The sequence below is a fragment of the Lissotriton vulgaris genome, chromosome 2_1 (genome assembly GCF_964263255.1).
Source record: "Lissotriton vulgaris chromosome 2_1, aLisVul1.2, whole genome shotgun sequence".
Taxonomy (NCBI): Eukaryota; Metazoa; Chordata; class Amphibia; order Caudata; family Salamandridae; genus Lissotriton; species Lissotriton vulgaris.
Window position 1 is genome coordinate 771,665,058 of NC_141687.1, and position 16,810 is coordinate 771,681,867.

General features: G+C 41.6%; 1 protein-coding gene across 1 annotated transcript in view; it reads left to right on the forward strand.

The window, feature by feature from the left end:
- The first annotated feature begins 1,447 nt into the window (after positions 1-1,447).
- Positions 1,448-16,810, forward strand: part of GORASP2 (golgi reassembly stacking protein 2) — a 162,742-nt gene continuing 147,379 nt past the window's right edge. The window contains exon 1 of the mRNA XM_086956109.1: positions 1,448-1,710. Coding sequence (XP_086812235.1) covers positions 1,648-1,710 — 63 coding nt within the window. The 5' untranslated portion in view covers positions 1,448-1,647. The remainder of the gene's footprint in view (positions 1,711-16,810) is intronic.

The following is a 16,810-nucleotide window of genomic DNA, read 5'->3' on the forward strand; positions in this document are numbered from 1 at the left end:
CTATGCCCTGAGTTACAGGGTCTGATAAGGTGGCCCAGTACCAATTGGTTATGTACCTAAGGTACATGGAATCCATTTTACAGAGAGAGCAGTAGGCCTGGGGACCTGAATAGCAGGGTCCCAGGTCAACTAAGTCGGAAAACCAGCAAAACACCAGGCAAAAAGTTGGGGGCAACCATAGTCAGGTATCCAGCCTCCTACACTGGGTTCTCCCAATCCCATCACTTACCCCCTGCGCTCCCACAGAGGAAGGTTGATAGCTATAGCCCCGGGATCGGCGACACAAAACATCCTCACCTATTGGCGCACTACACATGTCCCCACTTTTCAGGGCTGGTTGCACCGTCTTTGGTACGTCCTGGGGATGGAGAAACTGTCATTGATTGCTAAGGGGGAAGGCGACAAATACCCAGAATTATGGCAATCCTTCTTGACGCTTCTGGCTTCTGAATTTAGAGAAGCGACCTGCCCCAGATATCTACGCCTGTTACGGCTGTCACAGCCGGCTGCCACGAACACTGAGGCCTGAGAGACCACTGTTACGAGTTAGGGAACTGGACCTGGAACCGGGGTGGGGGGTGGGTAGGCTGGGGGGTGGCGGGGACGTGGAAGTTCAGTTTGGTTTTGGTACTTTTTACCTTTTTTGGACACTGCTAAGCTGCCTCAACGCAGACCCGATCGCGGGAGCCGTTACCTTGGGGTGGTGCCCCCTTGCTCTGTGGTGCCACCGATGGTACTTTGAAGACACTCTATCATCACCTGGGCTCCGGGATGGGATCCACAACACGCATATGTCCAATCACTCTTCTCTCCCTTTTCCTTGTTTTCTTCTGTTCCTAAAAGCTGTATTGACGCTGGCTGGGCTGAATGTTGACGCCACGCCAGTTTGTGAAGCATATTGGTATGATGCACAGTTTTTGCAGCGCAATAAACACCGTTTATACATAAAGCGCATAGCATTATGGGAAATGTAGTTTGTATTGTGTTTAAACGTTTTTCATTGGCTACTGAAACTTGGCAGTAAAAAAAAGAGCAGCATTAAACCCTCGCCTCGGTGTCCTTAATAGCATTGAAAATTCATGGCGCAAATGCTATCAAATTTAGTATTCTTACAAACTGAAAAACGCTTTCAATGTTTATACAGTGTGGACTTCAGTCAGGGTTTTAGGTATTTCTCGGGTCCTCTTCTACCAATGGTAGCAACAAAGCCAAAATGCTTTTAACCTACAAGCTCTGCATGCTACAAAGGAAAATGCTAAGTGCTCTAACGTCGTTTTGTCATCAGCCTGAACTTCATGCCCTCCCGCACCGGTGACTAAAGTTAGCATTCTAGTTGTTTATTAGAACTCCATGAGTAGGACGCTGATTTATTCCTCCGTTTCCTTGGTGTGTACGTCGTCACGTCGTGTTCTGCTCTGTCCATCACGGCTTCTCTATGGTCCGGAGACTTTGCTATGCGAAAAGAACCAGCGAGACGCCATCTGCTGCTGTAGCGGTGACGCCCCTCATGCCCTGCAGGGGTCGCTGTCTCGTCTCACTGTGCAGTGTCCTACCCGGTGCTGCCTGCCCTACCTTTGCGGACAGTGCCACGTCCCACAGCGGAGCCCCGGAGCAGCGCCGTCCTCAGCCCAGCCCGGGGAGGGAGCCATGGGAGCCGGGCAGAGCGTGGACATCCCCGGTGGGGGCACCGAGGGATACCATGTCCTGCGGGTACGTGACCATTCGCAGTTTGTCAAAAATCTTCCCGAGAGTCTTTAGGCCTGAGTCTTGACTGATGACGGTTGAGAGGAGTGGTGCATAGGCTGACAGCCGGGCCAGTGTGTCCGGGAGAGAGGTTTAACGAGTGCCATGATCCCGCAGGTCTCTGGTGGACATTTGAGTCCCATCGGGTATTAAGGGTTCATCATTCCGGTTGCTCGGCCATGAGCCTTCGACTATACCGATGCTAGCGGGTTGGGCCGCTTTGGTGGCTGCAGTGCATATTGCAGCAACATTTCCTCGTTCCTCACAGTCCTAGTGTACAATGAAATCCCCCTTTCTGCTCAATTCGGATTGACCCATATCCTGCATCCAACGGCCACATCACCAGTGCTATCACTATCATGGTCCAGCCTAGCACATGACAGCTCTCCAATGTGCTTGCAGCGAGAGAACTACACAGTAGAGGCCCTGTGTGGTTCCCTCGTGATTATGGATGAGAGGAGGAGAGACATGTTTCACTATCTGATGATGGCTCTTCGGTGTCAGGACAGTTTAGGCTACATATTCCGAGCAGATCGCTTTTTATGTTGCAGTAATTGTAAGAAGGGGCGACAGGTTTCTTAAGTTCGCAGTACCAGTTTTTCTAGTTCGACGGGTTATGATGTACTTTTGAGTTGTACGCTCTCTTCTTTAACCTTTTCAGCGAGCGGATTTCTGCTCAGAACTCCTTTTGAAGGGTGCGGCGTTTTCCAGATTATCCCTGCCTTTTTTTTTATAATAGCACTGGCTATTTGTTGGTTGTGTTTGTGAAAAAGCAGGGTTACATTTGAAAAATTACCCCCCACCCCGAATTCTTCGCCAGTCGTTGACATTCAGGTTGGTAAGTAGCTGCTTTCGAACGGCCTTTTAATGTGGGTTTGTTCAAATATGTAATTTTAGAGCCAATAGTTTATGTTGAGAATTTTCGGAAGCTGTTTGTGCCTTAAGGCAGCCAGTAATTTCAAAGACCTCAGGTTAGGTATTACCTTATGTATGTGAGGCAGACGACTAAATCTCTTAAAGTAAACACAGTATAGTATATCAAAGCTGTTTATACACCACACGAGTAGCATTTGATGACATTTCAGCGTTGGCCTAATGTGGATGTGCCCTAGTAAACACCCTGGCTTGCGCCAACTAAGCTCTTTGTATTTGTGACGGTGGTAGAGAGCCATATCTCGAATGTGATGTATATTGAATATCAAGGAGCCCGGTTTTTCACCAGTTTATGAAGTATCCTTTCTCATGGTAATGAGTACAGCTTCCCCTCTCAAGTCTAGCTGTACTTTGGGTGGAGGTTCTCAATGTTTAAATACCTTTACACGATCATGTCAAAATAAAACACCCCTCCCGGCCACACCTTGGTATCTAACCCCATACATTCTCATGCTGTGCTCTCTCTAGACACTATTTAAGTCACAGAAAACCACATCTGACATTAAAAGTATCCATCACCACCTTCAGCCCTGGAGTTGGTAAGAAGTAGCTGCAACATTGCCACAGTTTAATGTTAAAATGACGTAAAATCCTAACTGTAAGGCTAGCCAGAAACTAAGTCGCATTAGCCACAGTACCGGAAACTACTATCGATTTTAGAAAAGTCAAAAAGGCCCTATATTGATACTTGAAGTACAGTACCCCTTTGTATTTCACATGTCCATCATCAAACATATTTGTGGGCGTACCCAGCATTAGAGAAGCTAATCTCAAGAAAAAACATTTATAAATACTGTTTGGTCTTAAACCCATTTTAGAGGCCCATTTCGGAGATACGTGATTATTTCAGTTTCTGCATTCATTTCTGATATCTTCAGTTTTGCTATGCAATTGAACCATGTCCGTCGTCACTGGAAGACTTACCCAAATTTGCTTCTCTTGAGGCAAAACTGACCATGTCCCAACTTCATAGTAGGGGGGGAAATACGTGCATTGTTCAAAACTCTGGTGTTCAACTCCCTGGGCACATTCCTGATCCTCCATGAGGCCTGAGAGAAGAAGGACTTTGTGTGGCTTGAAGATGAGGCAGCCGTCTCAAATATATACCAAATGATCCATACTCTGGCTTATGCATTGGTGTCCAGGGCTAGAAAGTCTTCAATGTCAGGCGATTTCCTCCATACTATCTGGCACTACCCCGTTCTTCAACTATTACATGGCCCTACGCTGCAGCAAGTGCTGGGTCATCCAGTGTACCTGAGCCCCAAAGTAGCACTTTTAAACATATTTTAGGTAGAGTGGTTTATAAGACCTGTAAAATCCCTAATAAGCCTGGGTCTTATGCTGGGAAAGCGAGGCATTGCCTAGAACTGGGGGAAACACACATCTCCCAGCCTGACCTTTTGGAAAAGTGGCATGGACAGATGCAGAATACTTGAAATTCTAATCCTCGAAATTCCACTCTATACATATCAGGGTTGTCCCAATAAGCATAAGATGATATGGGGAAGTTGAGAGGAATATTGTGAAAATGAGGCATACCCTTAATATAATGTCCTATACAGAGATTGTGAGTAATGAGTGATGCTTGCATAACTGACTCACATTAGGTTTTTCCACTTATTTTTATGTGAAATTTATTAGGCACAATTATTCTTATGACATGTTATGTTTGCATTTGAGCGCTCTGAAACCATCAGATTTACTGTATTGCTGATGTTTGGAAAATGGAAAGTCAAATGTGTTTTAAAAAAGCACACATCTTTAATAGTGGTGCATGTTGAGAGTTAACAATCTAGCAACACATGTTAAGTGTAGCATAGTGTAAGCTAATAGCAGCATTTGTTGAGGATTTATTACCGGTGGAAAACCTTCTTTGAAGTGTTTTTCATGAGTGGTGGTTAAGGTAGCCTTAGGGTCAAGCCATTCACATATGCATAGTTTACAAGTGAATCTTTGAATTTGAGACCCTGCAGCATGATGACTGGAGTCCACTCTTGGCACTTTTTCCATATTTGGTCGCAGTGTGCAGAACATGTTTGTAGGCATACCATTTGCCGAGATATTAACATCAAGGACGAAGTATTTCAAATGGGATCACAAATGGGGACCGATAATATACAGAACAGTACTCCACAAAAATCATCGGATATAGAGGGTCTCCTCGAAAATTCACCAGATCTCTTTATCTTTAAAACTACCGATTCGATCAATAATCAAACTCCAGTATCCAAATCACTGATTACGTTGCAAAAAATTCTGGAATCAGTTCTTAACCATTTAGGCAACATATTGGAGAACTCTGACCAAACGCTTGACGTACAAATAGGAATTTTAAAATTTCTAGTTAAGGAAAAAAAGAAGAAAGAGCAAATTAGGTCAACAAATATAACAGGAACTTGTGGCAAATGTCAAGGGGAAACTAGAGAGAACTTAACAATCAAAATCAACAACGTACCACTTCCCCTGAAAAAATAAATTGCAACACAAACCAGAAAGAAATCATCCGGGGAAATTGTGGGTAAGCAGGGAGATAACATCACATATTCCCTCAGAAACCTTTTTAAAGAGGAAAATAATTCCGAACCACACCAACACCCTGTGGCTTACTACCCAATTTTTACAAAAAGCAAAACCAAATCAAATATGACCAGCCTTGCAATCGACCCTGAAATAAACGTCAATAACTGTTTAACACCTTAGCTGCTTCGCAAATATCCCTCCCCAGTGCTGCGCTGTCCATTGGAACTAGTGCTGAATGGACGTCCAATGGTCGTGCGCAGCACTGGGGAGGTAGCGCTCGTGACGACCGTTGGCCGTCAGCAGCGCTTAAGAGGTTAACTAGTGAGGATACACAGAACTTGGAAAACACAAAAAAGAAACAACGACAAAGAAAGATAAAAAAAAAGAAAGGCGATAAGAAGATTTAAAAGGAAGAAGGCTAACAAAATCAAATTTCAGAACACAACTCCTCTACCAAGCGCTTTATCAGATCTTGAAGGAAGGCCAGAACTGTCCCCTACACTGAGGATAAAACACCAGAAGTCACCGGAGAAAACCGGAAACAAAAATCTCTATCAACAGTCTACACTAAATCCAAAGGCTACCAAATTTCTATAGGGTCCGGTAAGTTCAACATTAAGAGGGACCTCTAAAGAACTTACAGAATCGCAGAGAAAAGGATCACAATTAGAGGAGATAAGATCCAACTATCTACAAATCACAGAGCTATTTCCTAGTGATGAAGCTCCACTCAATCGTGGTTGAATCATTAATCTCTCTCAACAGATTCAGCCGCTACAATCCTTAGCGCGAAATGAAATTAACCTAGTTATGTTTCCGGACAAAGCTAAAACAAAAACTGCAATCGTAGAATTCTGGTCTCCAGCCTTCCCAGGAATTATTTTAAAGGAGAGTGAGACTCTCCACAAATGTGGTTATGACTTGATCCCAGTACTAAAAAATGAAGCCCGTAATATGATGCATATGGCTGAAGGATCTCAAAAAATGCACCAACCTATAAACAAAAAGACCTATTCCTTAGACCGCTCTGCAGAAAATATACTTATCTCCATAAAGAATGGTGAAAGGGAGTAAAAGCACCATTAACAAGGAAGCAACAATAAGGGATCAGTCATGGGATTGGATCGCTGAGACCCTGAATAGTAATAAACAAATTAAGGACACCAAATCTCCTGTTTAGCACATGTTTAGTGATATCCTCCTGGAATATAGCGGGAAAAACTAAAGAAAAAATGGCAGAGTTAGTAAAAAAACTCACCCGCTATTGTGGCCCTACAAGAAACATGCACTACACAAAACTTTTATCAGGAAAGATATATCACATATGATACCCCTGCTCTGTGGGTCGAGCGAAGTCACGCGAAGGGTGGGATAGCGATCCTATTAAGCGAAGACTATAACTGGGCCCAAGAAATAGTCCCAACGAAATCATGTCACTATCAATGTATCAAGATCAAGTGCGGGATAAACCCTTCAGATTTCTTAAGAAACCTATTAATCTTTAATGTATACATTCCTCCTGGAGCAAAAATGGATGGTCTGTCAATAGAAATTCTGGATGACATCGAACAAATAATCGAAAGTCAAGACTATCCATCATTTCTTATTATGGGTGACCTTAATGGAAAACTATCCAACGAGGAAATAATAAAATGGGCCAACTGGTATAAAGAAGAGGCGCTGGAAATTTCCATACCGTTATTTCCTATAGGGAACAAGGCGGATAAAAGAGGAAAAATTTTACTAGCATCACTCCCACTGTTAAATGGAATCATACTAAATGGGAACGTGGAAGGCGACATTCCCGCCTCAAACACGAGACAGGGAAATAACAGCTCCTCACTCCTGGATTACATGATATGTAGTTTTGACTTGTTTGGGTCTGCTTCACAACTCCAAATTAATTTCGTCCATGGAAGCGATCATGCCATTCTGCTGTTACGTACAGAATGGAAAATATATCTATGTCCAACAAGCCACATTATGTACAAGTACAGTACAGTTACGGTAAACCATAAGCAAAGGCAGATTTATTGGAACTCAACGACACTTAATAAGATAACTACCCTAATAGACACTAACCAGCTTCTAAAAACAATGCATTCTACCAACCCAATAATAAATTTTGAAATGATCATTAATAAACTAACGCAAAAATTGCAGGAAAAGTTGAAGCAACCGAGATCTACAAAGTCCCAAAACAAAAATCCAAAGCTAATTACCAGTACAAAGCTTCTAAATAAACTCATAAGAGCACAGTTCCTAGAAGGTTCATCGTCTAGACAGGTAGAAATTAACAAATTAAAGAACCAACGCAGGAGGGAAAAACAAAAACACAAGAGAATAGCCCAAAATAAAAACTGGGTGGATCTGCAGATAGCAGCAAAGCAGCACAACCAACGTGCCTATTGGTCCATAATCACCAAAGAAATAGGAACAAAAAAAGCACTACAATCTATCTCGGTTCCCCCAAAAGAATGGGAAATCTATCTTGCTAATCTATACAAATCCAATACCACCTCAGAAATGGCATACACTATCTCTAGTAATCCAGAAATTAAATCTTTAAATAGCGGAACATCTACCCCCTATTCCATCGAGATGCACATAAGAAAGGTGAGATCAACAGGAGCTACTGGCCCCGACCAAATTCCAATCAAGGTCCTCCAGTCCGACCCCAAAGGATGGAGTAGGATGCTTTCCCCCTTTTTAACTTCATCCTTAGCACTGGGGAAATCCCGAAGTCTTGGAAGGGGAGCATCATTATACCTATACACAAAAAGGGATCTAGACTTCAACCTGGTAACTATAGACAAATAGCTCTTCTGGGTGCCACAGGAAAGATCTTTACGGCAGAGGTCCTGGACCGACTTAAAAACTGGGCCTTTTCATCTGGACTGATTCCTCTATACCAGGCAGGCTTTAGGCCAAAGCATTCAGTCACGGACAATATCGCGGTGCTGCAAACCATCTTAGACAAATATGTGTCAATTAAATCTCAGATTGTCTACGCAGCTTTTATCGATTTTTCGACCGCGTTTGATAGAGTGGACAGAGGAATACTTTAGAAAAAACTTAGCAAAATGGGCATCCCTGATCAGCTATTACGAATAATAATCTCTCTGCTCACAGACACCTGGTGCCAGGTTCAAATGGGGAGGGAAAAGGGCTTAACTAGCCCTATCCCGACACCTAATGGCCTCAAACAAGGATGCCTTCTCGCCCCCCCTATTGTTTTCACTTTATCTTAGTGACATGCCTCAATGTTTCCAGCAAGTACGTAATTTTCCACCAAAGGTAGCCTCCCATAAAATACATCCACTGTTATATGCAGATGATATTATCATATTAGATCTAACTCCATTTGGTCTACAAAACAATCTCCAGGCACTGCATAAATACACGGAGGAAAACAATTTAATCCCTAACATCACTAAAACAAGAATAGTCTCGTTCTCGGGGAGGAAAAAGAGCCCAAAGTATTGCTGGACCCTCGGGGGAGTAAAGTTGGAAGAGGTAAAGGAATATACCTATTTAGGCAGAATTTTTTCTAATACTCTACAAAATTGGCCACAGATTGTGAATTTGACCAGGAAATCCAATGTACATGCGGGAGCTCTCTCAAGGTTATATGCAGCCTCGGGACACAGGCACTTCTCTTCCCTGCTTAAGGTGTACAGCGTCAAAATACCACCATTACTATCATATGCTCTGGAATATATTCCTATAAATCAATGGAGCTCCCTAGACCTAAAAGAAGGGAAAATACTACGGAGATTAATGAAGGTGTCTCAAGCTGTTCCAGTACAAGCTCTCTGCCTCGAGTTTTCACTAACCAGTTCTTATTCTCGAGGAATCGCTAATATTATCAGGTGGGCGTACAATCTCCTACACGCGGAGGAAGGAACTCTCCGATCCCTGCTCAAAACAGAGACCTTTGATCGAGACTCGTCTAAACACATATTTTTTAAGAACATGTCAATAGCTTTAAAGCTAGCAGGGACTAACATCAATTTGCTGCTAGATTGGACACCAGCCCAGTTGAAGCTCTTTTTAAAACATTACACTCCAAGATTTAGTTTTGAACTTGACTCTTTGCATTGCTCTAAACTAACTGTATATAAGAATTATACTGAATCAATAACATATAAGAAACCTCAGCAGTATATTGCTTTTAACCTAAATCATGGTGTAAGGAGAGCGATTGTTCTGCTCCGGTTCAGCATATTACCTGTCAAAGCTGTAATATCTAAATGGCATTTAAAGGAAAGCTCAATATGTAACTTGTGTAATGGCGGAGAGAAGGACTTAGAGCATTTAATGTTTGTATGCCCAAATCCAAAAGTGGTAATGGGAAGGAAAAAGTTTTTGCAATCTATGTACGTCAAATGTAGAATTAACTCAGCAAAGGAACTGATCATTTTATGCAAATTTCCCCCAAATGAATTTGTTTGTCATAAATTTTACAAATTTCTAAAACCATTTTTTACTTTGTATTAACGTAAGAAATTTTAAATGGTGTAAAAACTGAATTTTATGCTTAAAATATTTGTGGTCCTCAGATGAATACCAAAGCAAATAAAAATAAATAAACTTGAAATGTTTGTAGGCAACACAGAGCAGTGCCAAGGTAGTCTTATTTCTAACTGTGTAAGTGCAAGATGAGATGAAAAGAGGTATATCCTTGGTGCTTTGTGGAGGTCATCCAGTTGTTTAATTATTTTTTTTGCAGAAACTTTGCAATATGAGAAGAAGTATTTTCTTGTGCTACTGAGACTTGTCGCATCCTGTTGCAAACTTGCATCTTATAAGTACTGAATTTCGTTGTTTTTGATTGGGTATACGTGTGGGGCTGAACCCAAACCCTATATTTTGTTTAGTAGACTGGAAGGAGGCTTACAGTTTTGACTCTTCTTTCTAAGCGTGGCATTCAAGGGTCTTAAGCAGATTTCTGCTGTTTTTATTGTATGTATTAATGATGTTTGGGAATTGCACACATTTGATTTTAATGTTATCCACATTTGTTTTGCATATTTCTACAAATTGTGTGACACCCTGACAACCAGCTGTTGGCATTCAAAACCTTTCTGGAGTTTCTTGTTAACAAACAATATCATCAAGCAGAGGGTGCATCAAAGTAAATGTTCTTTATAATGCTGGCTTATAACGTAAAGGTTACTCTTAGGCTTTTTGCCAATGTACTCGTCAGGGTTAGTCTCTTCTAGTTTTATCAGTGTACTTGTCAGGTTTTCAGAATACAAACCTTTTTTCTCTGCTTCTTTTCTGCTCAAATGGAGATACCGTTCTTCGGTGTACCTTTGCAAATCCCAACGATTCTGACATTTAGCACACAAAAGACTCAGTGTTATTCATAAACTTATCCTTTGCCAAAGGGCCAACCCACTCCCGTACACTCTTTCTCTCCAAAGACACCTTTAAATCTTTATTCAAAGTCTATACAGATACTTTTCCTAGTATCTACTGTTAGAATTTGTGACCTTTTATAAAATATTCACGTCTGTGGCAAATCGAAGAGCAATGCCCCAGTTTGGCAATTTTATCGCAGTGGTTTAGAATCTTTATGTATGGTCTTCCACTAGACTCACCCCTGCTTTCCTTAAAGAAAGGATATTTGTTCCACTGGTGAATAAAGCTAAACTAAACTCTCTGACTCTAGCCTGTTTCTGTGGCATCACCAGCCTCACCAATTTGGCAGAAATCATATAAACAAGTGTAATCAATTAGTTACAGTCTTTCTTGGTTTAGTCTATCTTTCTTACCACTTCAGTTGCGTTTTGGATCTTTGTTGAACTTCCAGACTGTGCATACATCTCTCTACAATGGGCTGATGAGAAAACAAATGACTTAGCTGTATACTTGGTACAAAACACTGACTCAGTGTTAAATACTGGTCTTAAGTTGCAAGTACGTCGGGCCAGTGTTGTGAGAAGACTGCTGGCTGTTAATTTACTACAGGACCATCTTCTTCAATATTCTGTGTTTGAATGCACAACTGCCCCATCAAGCAAAACCCAGTCTGCCTCTCTGACATAATGCAACTCTGGGTCCAATCTGAGCAACTTGCTTGAGTAGTTAATGGGCTACTGATAGAGGCAATTTTCTAGTTTTCTGATTGTACTGGTTTTGCTTAGAAATGGATGAAAATGCATCTCAGCACACAGTCATCCTGTTAAGAACCCGCAAGTCATTATTCTTTTATGACTAGTTCACACTGAGTGCTTCCTTCCCATATTGGAATAAAGTGCCAACTGTGCAGAATGCATATTCTGCCTCAGAAGCCATTCAGGAATCTTAAGTTAGGCTCAACAAACCCATTGGTGCAGATCATTCACCTTTTGCCCATTCAAACTGCTTCCTCCCTATGTGCTAGGACAGGGTGCACCAGATAAACGTTCACCCGAGCATTCTCTGATGTCACTGATGTCAACGTACCTTTTTATCTGCAAAATGCTAAGTTCATTTATAAAGATCTGTAGCAAATACCGCTTACAGTTCATTTGAGAACACTTTTTGGCTGCCTAAAGCTTAGTTGATCCAAAACAAGTTTACGACATAATGGACGTGTGTATGGCAAAAGGTCATGCGCTCTTTCTCTTATAGCAGGTGTTCGCATCGTGAAGCATGGGCGTTTATTGATCCTGAAAGAATTAGACTGAGCTGTCCCTGCCAGACAGTCTCTCTTGAGTGCTTTCAAGTCTCCACAGCAGGAACGTTAGTAGTGAATAATCTCACTAGCAAAAAAGACGTTATAAAAAGACAAAACCTTCTCACTCCCCTCTAGAGTGAGTTTGTTGCTGCAGTGGGATTGTCCTACATAAAGAGGACAATACATTATGGTGATGAAGGGGGACTGGAATTGAAGATGGGGGCAACAGTAAGAAAGACGAGGTAAGTAAACAAGCATTGGGAAAGCCAGTAGTGCTTGCCTATGCGAAAGCTATTGGCTTTGCTAATCAATGTCTTCTAGACATGTGGTAGAGAAGCAAAGCTGCTATGCAACATGGGTAAAAGTTAGAAAACAGCTCTATCATGGGCTTTTGTAGTACGGACAATGGGCTGGAGGGTGGTCTGCAAAGGGACAGTAAAGAAAGCAATGAGACACGTCCAGCGCTGGCCGTGTCATAGCACTTTTTTCCGTTATGGCCATTGAATGGGCGGGGGGACCTGAACCTTACGCTATCATCAGTGGCAGTCCAGACAAACATATTGACGGAGACAGGGTAATGGTGTTGGGGAGGTAGGAACCAACACGGATAACAAAAGGGTGGGGGTAGGATGTAAGAAGCAAAATGGAGAAGGGGATTGTGTAGGATGGGGGTGGAAGGAAAGAAGCAACAACAACAAGGTTGGGAGTTGGTGGGGAAGAAGCAACAAGGGTAGGGTAGGACGGGAAAAAGCAACAAGGAATTGCGAGTAGAACGAGCAACACAGGATAGCGGGTTTGGGAGGGGAGGAAGCAGCACTGGCAAGGTGACAGGGTAGAAGAAGAAGAAAATAGTCCCTCAATCAATCAATCAATTGAGCAGCAGAAGGACAGTAAGCAAAATTAAGCAATTAGTACTTGGCCCATGCTCCAGACGAAGGAAGATGAATTGATGCTGGCACACACTATTCAATTATGAGGCAGTAAATCAGAGTGACCATGAATCCAACGAATTGTAAGCAATGGCCGGGCTCCAAGCCTCTTGTACACAATATCTTTCACAGGCGACAGAGCATGGGACTGTCTTAAATGAGACCTAAAAAGGAGTCCAGGAAAAATCGGACAGCTTAGAAAAGAAAGAAAGGTATGAAAACGAAGATTGGATTTCAATGAGGAATAAGTTGAAAGGGGGAATAATAAAAAAATAAAAAATAGAGCAAGGTTAAAGAAACGAAGGAATTGATATGATGTAAAGGAAATGCTTGAATAAGGCGGGGGTAGTGAACCGTTAAAGTAGTTAAATTGACTGCACTTTAATCTTATTTCAGATCCTGAGGTCCCTATTCAAAAATATTTAGGTGGATGTAATTTGTGCATGCGCAAAAACAGTTCTGAGAATGGAAATTCGTGGATCCCAGTTCCCAGATTTAGGATCAGTTGCGGTGTCCACTTGCAGTCCAGACTGTGGTGTGAATGGCAGACGCAGGGTTGATAAGGTGAATAATTGTCTGCAACATTCTTTTTAGAACCAGGGATCTTCCAGAAACTGTGGCACAATAAAATATGGTGATTCTCCCGCATAATCGACATTTGTGGGTATTCAACTGTTTGGAGGCCGCTTCCCAAAAACTCCTAGAATCTCTGCTATAAGAAACTGAAGCAAGTGTAGTTACAGGAGAAGTTACTCTTGTGAGAGGAAAATGGTTTTCCTATGGAAATCCTTTCCCACATTTGAGTCCTGCCTTCTAGGGAATATTCTGTCATGCAGACATTCCACTGGTCTGTGTATGACTTGAAATTGTCGAATTGCATAGACCTTTGTGTGCTACTATTGATTTTTGTACCTTGAGTAGAGTGTGTATATCTATGCAAGTAATACCAAGACACTAAAAATAATACTTTTATGCATTATCTTTTAATTTGACCCTTTATCCAGTTGCCTTTCTCTTCGGCTATGTCTAGTTCATGGCCACTTAGAAATCGGCTCTACGCAAGTATTGAGAGCCTTGTTAAATCAAATTTACTGGGGAAGAAAAGAGTAAAATGCTGACACCTAAATTAATTTTTTTTAATTATATCTACCCTTCTAGAATTTAATTTAGCTTGGTGCCTTTGACCTGGACATGTGTTTTATTTCACACATATTAAATGTTTTGGGCACACAAAATGAGCAGTAATCCTTTTAAATTACTTTAAAGGAAGGTTCAGTTGTTGACTTAAAGTGGCTTTTTATTCCTGCGTTGGTTAAATGGATAGTTTGTAAAGCTAATCGTGGTATAACTATTGCATCCAGTCTTTACCACAGATCAGAACCCCGATGTTAAAATCAGGCACCACAGTACGTGTATAGCTGGACATTTTCTCAAGTTGTCTTCTTAACCAACCCACATTTTAGATATCATGGCAGTTAGAGACTATATTGGGTATACAGTTTCAAATGCCATGCTGCAACACAACACACTGCAGCCCCATGTTTCTGGGAAGATACTTATTTTTAATTGAATGGGGCATTCTCCGCTCTTTTAACCCTACATTTGTCTTGGTTAACGTCTTACTTTTGGCATCATAAATTAAACAATCAGATAGCTATTGGCATTGAGCGCGTTTTAGTCCTACATAAGTGGATCGCAATTACGAAAAGTCCTAAATAAGCAGACTGCAAATGCACTAGGAGCCTACCTCTGCTTTATGTGACTTTAACTAACGTTACTCACTTAATAGTGCTTGTTTCTGTTGTCACTCCCTGTTTGAACACAAGTTTATGGCAGACATCATTGTGGTCTCATTTGGCCTCGAAATTGCCTGGTTCCAAAAGGGCCAGTAGTCCAGACAAAGTTGAGCACAGCTTGCAATGCTTGGCTAGGTTTGGGAACCGGAGAGGTAGGAAGAGTGTTATTCCAACATTCAATCCTATTACTAGTTGAAAAATAAGGGAAGTAATAAATTATTACCAGCCATTTGTTTCACAAGCATTTTGTTCTAGAAACAATGGTCTTTAAAGTAGAACAGAGAGCGAACGCGACCAGGACAACAAAACATACCGCCTTCATTCAATATTAGTGGTTGGTAGGTAGATAGATTGGAAGCTAGCACAACCATCTGATAAAAAACTTCCAAAGCAAGTTATCTCCATCTACTGATAGTGCTACATATATTAACGTCGATGGGTGCAACAGCTTGTTTTGGATTCATTTCTGTTGGCATTAGCCCTTGTTCTTACACAGTGGTTCCCTTGCAAATTGTTCACGGTATAACTACCGCTGCCACAAGTTGAAGGCAAGGTTACTCCTACAATCTCTTTTCAGCAGGTCTCAGTGGTTCGCAACCGTCTGCATTGCTTTGAGTCGTTAATTACGAGGTTTCAATTAAGTCTTATTATATTTGGGGTATTTTAAGCTTTGTTCAACGTATCCAAGTAATGGTAGTAAAATAATATGAAGTCTCCTGAAAAATGTTGGGCTATGTTTAGCTTTAATTGTCAAGAAACTTTTTGTCAGAGGGTCTTTCCGATTACACTGCTTCTCAAACTTCCTTTATTAAAACGTGCGCTTGTGTGGAGTGCGCGAAAACAAAGAAAAAAGTAGCACCTAAAATGGGAGCAGTGAATAAACACAAGTACTTGGTCCATGCTCTGGAGGAGGGTTAAACACAAGAAGAGGCAGGACTCGTGCATGCCAGGAACAAAAGATATAGGAGCGACGATGGAGCAAGCAAATTGTAAATCTATGGGCGGGTGGAATCCCACAGATTGAACACAACACAACGCTTCGAGACAGCGCATGCACTGCATAACCGAGACCTACAAGAACTTTGGTAAAGCCAGTAGTTCTAGTTGGCATTGTGATTTACAGGTCATACCATCAGTAGCCCCTAGGTGGCAGGACCACCAAGCTTGCTTGGTCTGACAGCAGCGGAAAGGTGCTACTGCACCATGCAAAAGGAGCTTAAGGGTGCGCAAACTGTTTAAGCAGCATCACAGCAGTAGGGCAGAGGAGTCGTCGTGTGGCCATCTTCGTGTCCGACTTAAATTCTAGCGCTGATGAAAAGAATTAACAACACCCTGATGCAGTAACAAAAATGATTGCTTGGTGTACAGTATGAAAGAAATGAGTTAAGCCAAGTACGTGTACACGGGTGCACAGCACACTATTCGCTGAAGGACACCTTCTATCTTTTAAACACTCTTTTATGAAAATATAAGTACTAGTTTTCAATATACTTCATTTACAATAACACAAAAATCAACATAATCTGTACATTGCCATGACTTCAAATTTGTACAAAAACAAAATGCACTTTTACAGTGATTCAAAGAATTTCATTATAACACATATTGTTTGAAGTTTGCTAATGTTTAAGTTGTCGACTGCTTGATTGTGATGGATCCCAATGCATTTCGGGACAGGCCAGTCCCTTCGTCAGGGGGCAATCTAAAACAATGAAAAAATTAATGCTTTTCAGTGTGCAGGTAACTCTCCAAAAGTCAAATGCCTGTCTGTAACATCACAGTTCATATAAATGGTAATAGCCTCCACTTATGAGACTGTTCTCTCTATTCGATAGTTATTACACAAAATGAAAACCTGTCACCTCACCTAAGTGCCGAAACAATCACCCCAACTTGTACAATTCTCATGTTTCACATGTGTCCCGCGCATGCCAGTGTCTGTAAATGTTGGATTCATTGCACCCAAAAACAGAAAATATAAAAAAAAATGCCTTGTATCTTGATATTTCGGGGACACAAAACCTGGAAACCTGGTGAAAAATCATACAAAAACCTATATAATCCCACTGTGACATGTTGGTGAAATCGAAACAATCCTCCCTATTATTGTCAATGCGGACCATGCTCACCAGTAGTTAAGTCAAAAAGCTCCACACTGCCGCTCTTCTCCGTGATCTAATGGTGTAATCTCTCACATTCACGATTACACCGACCTGTAA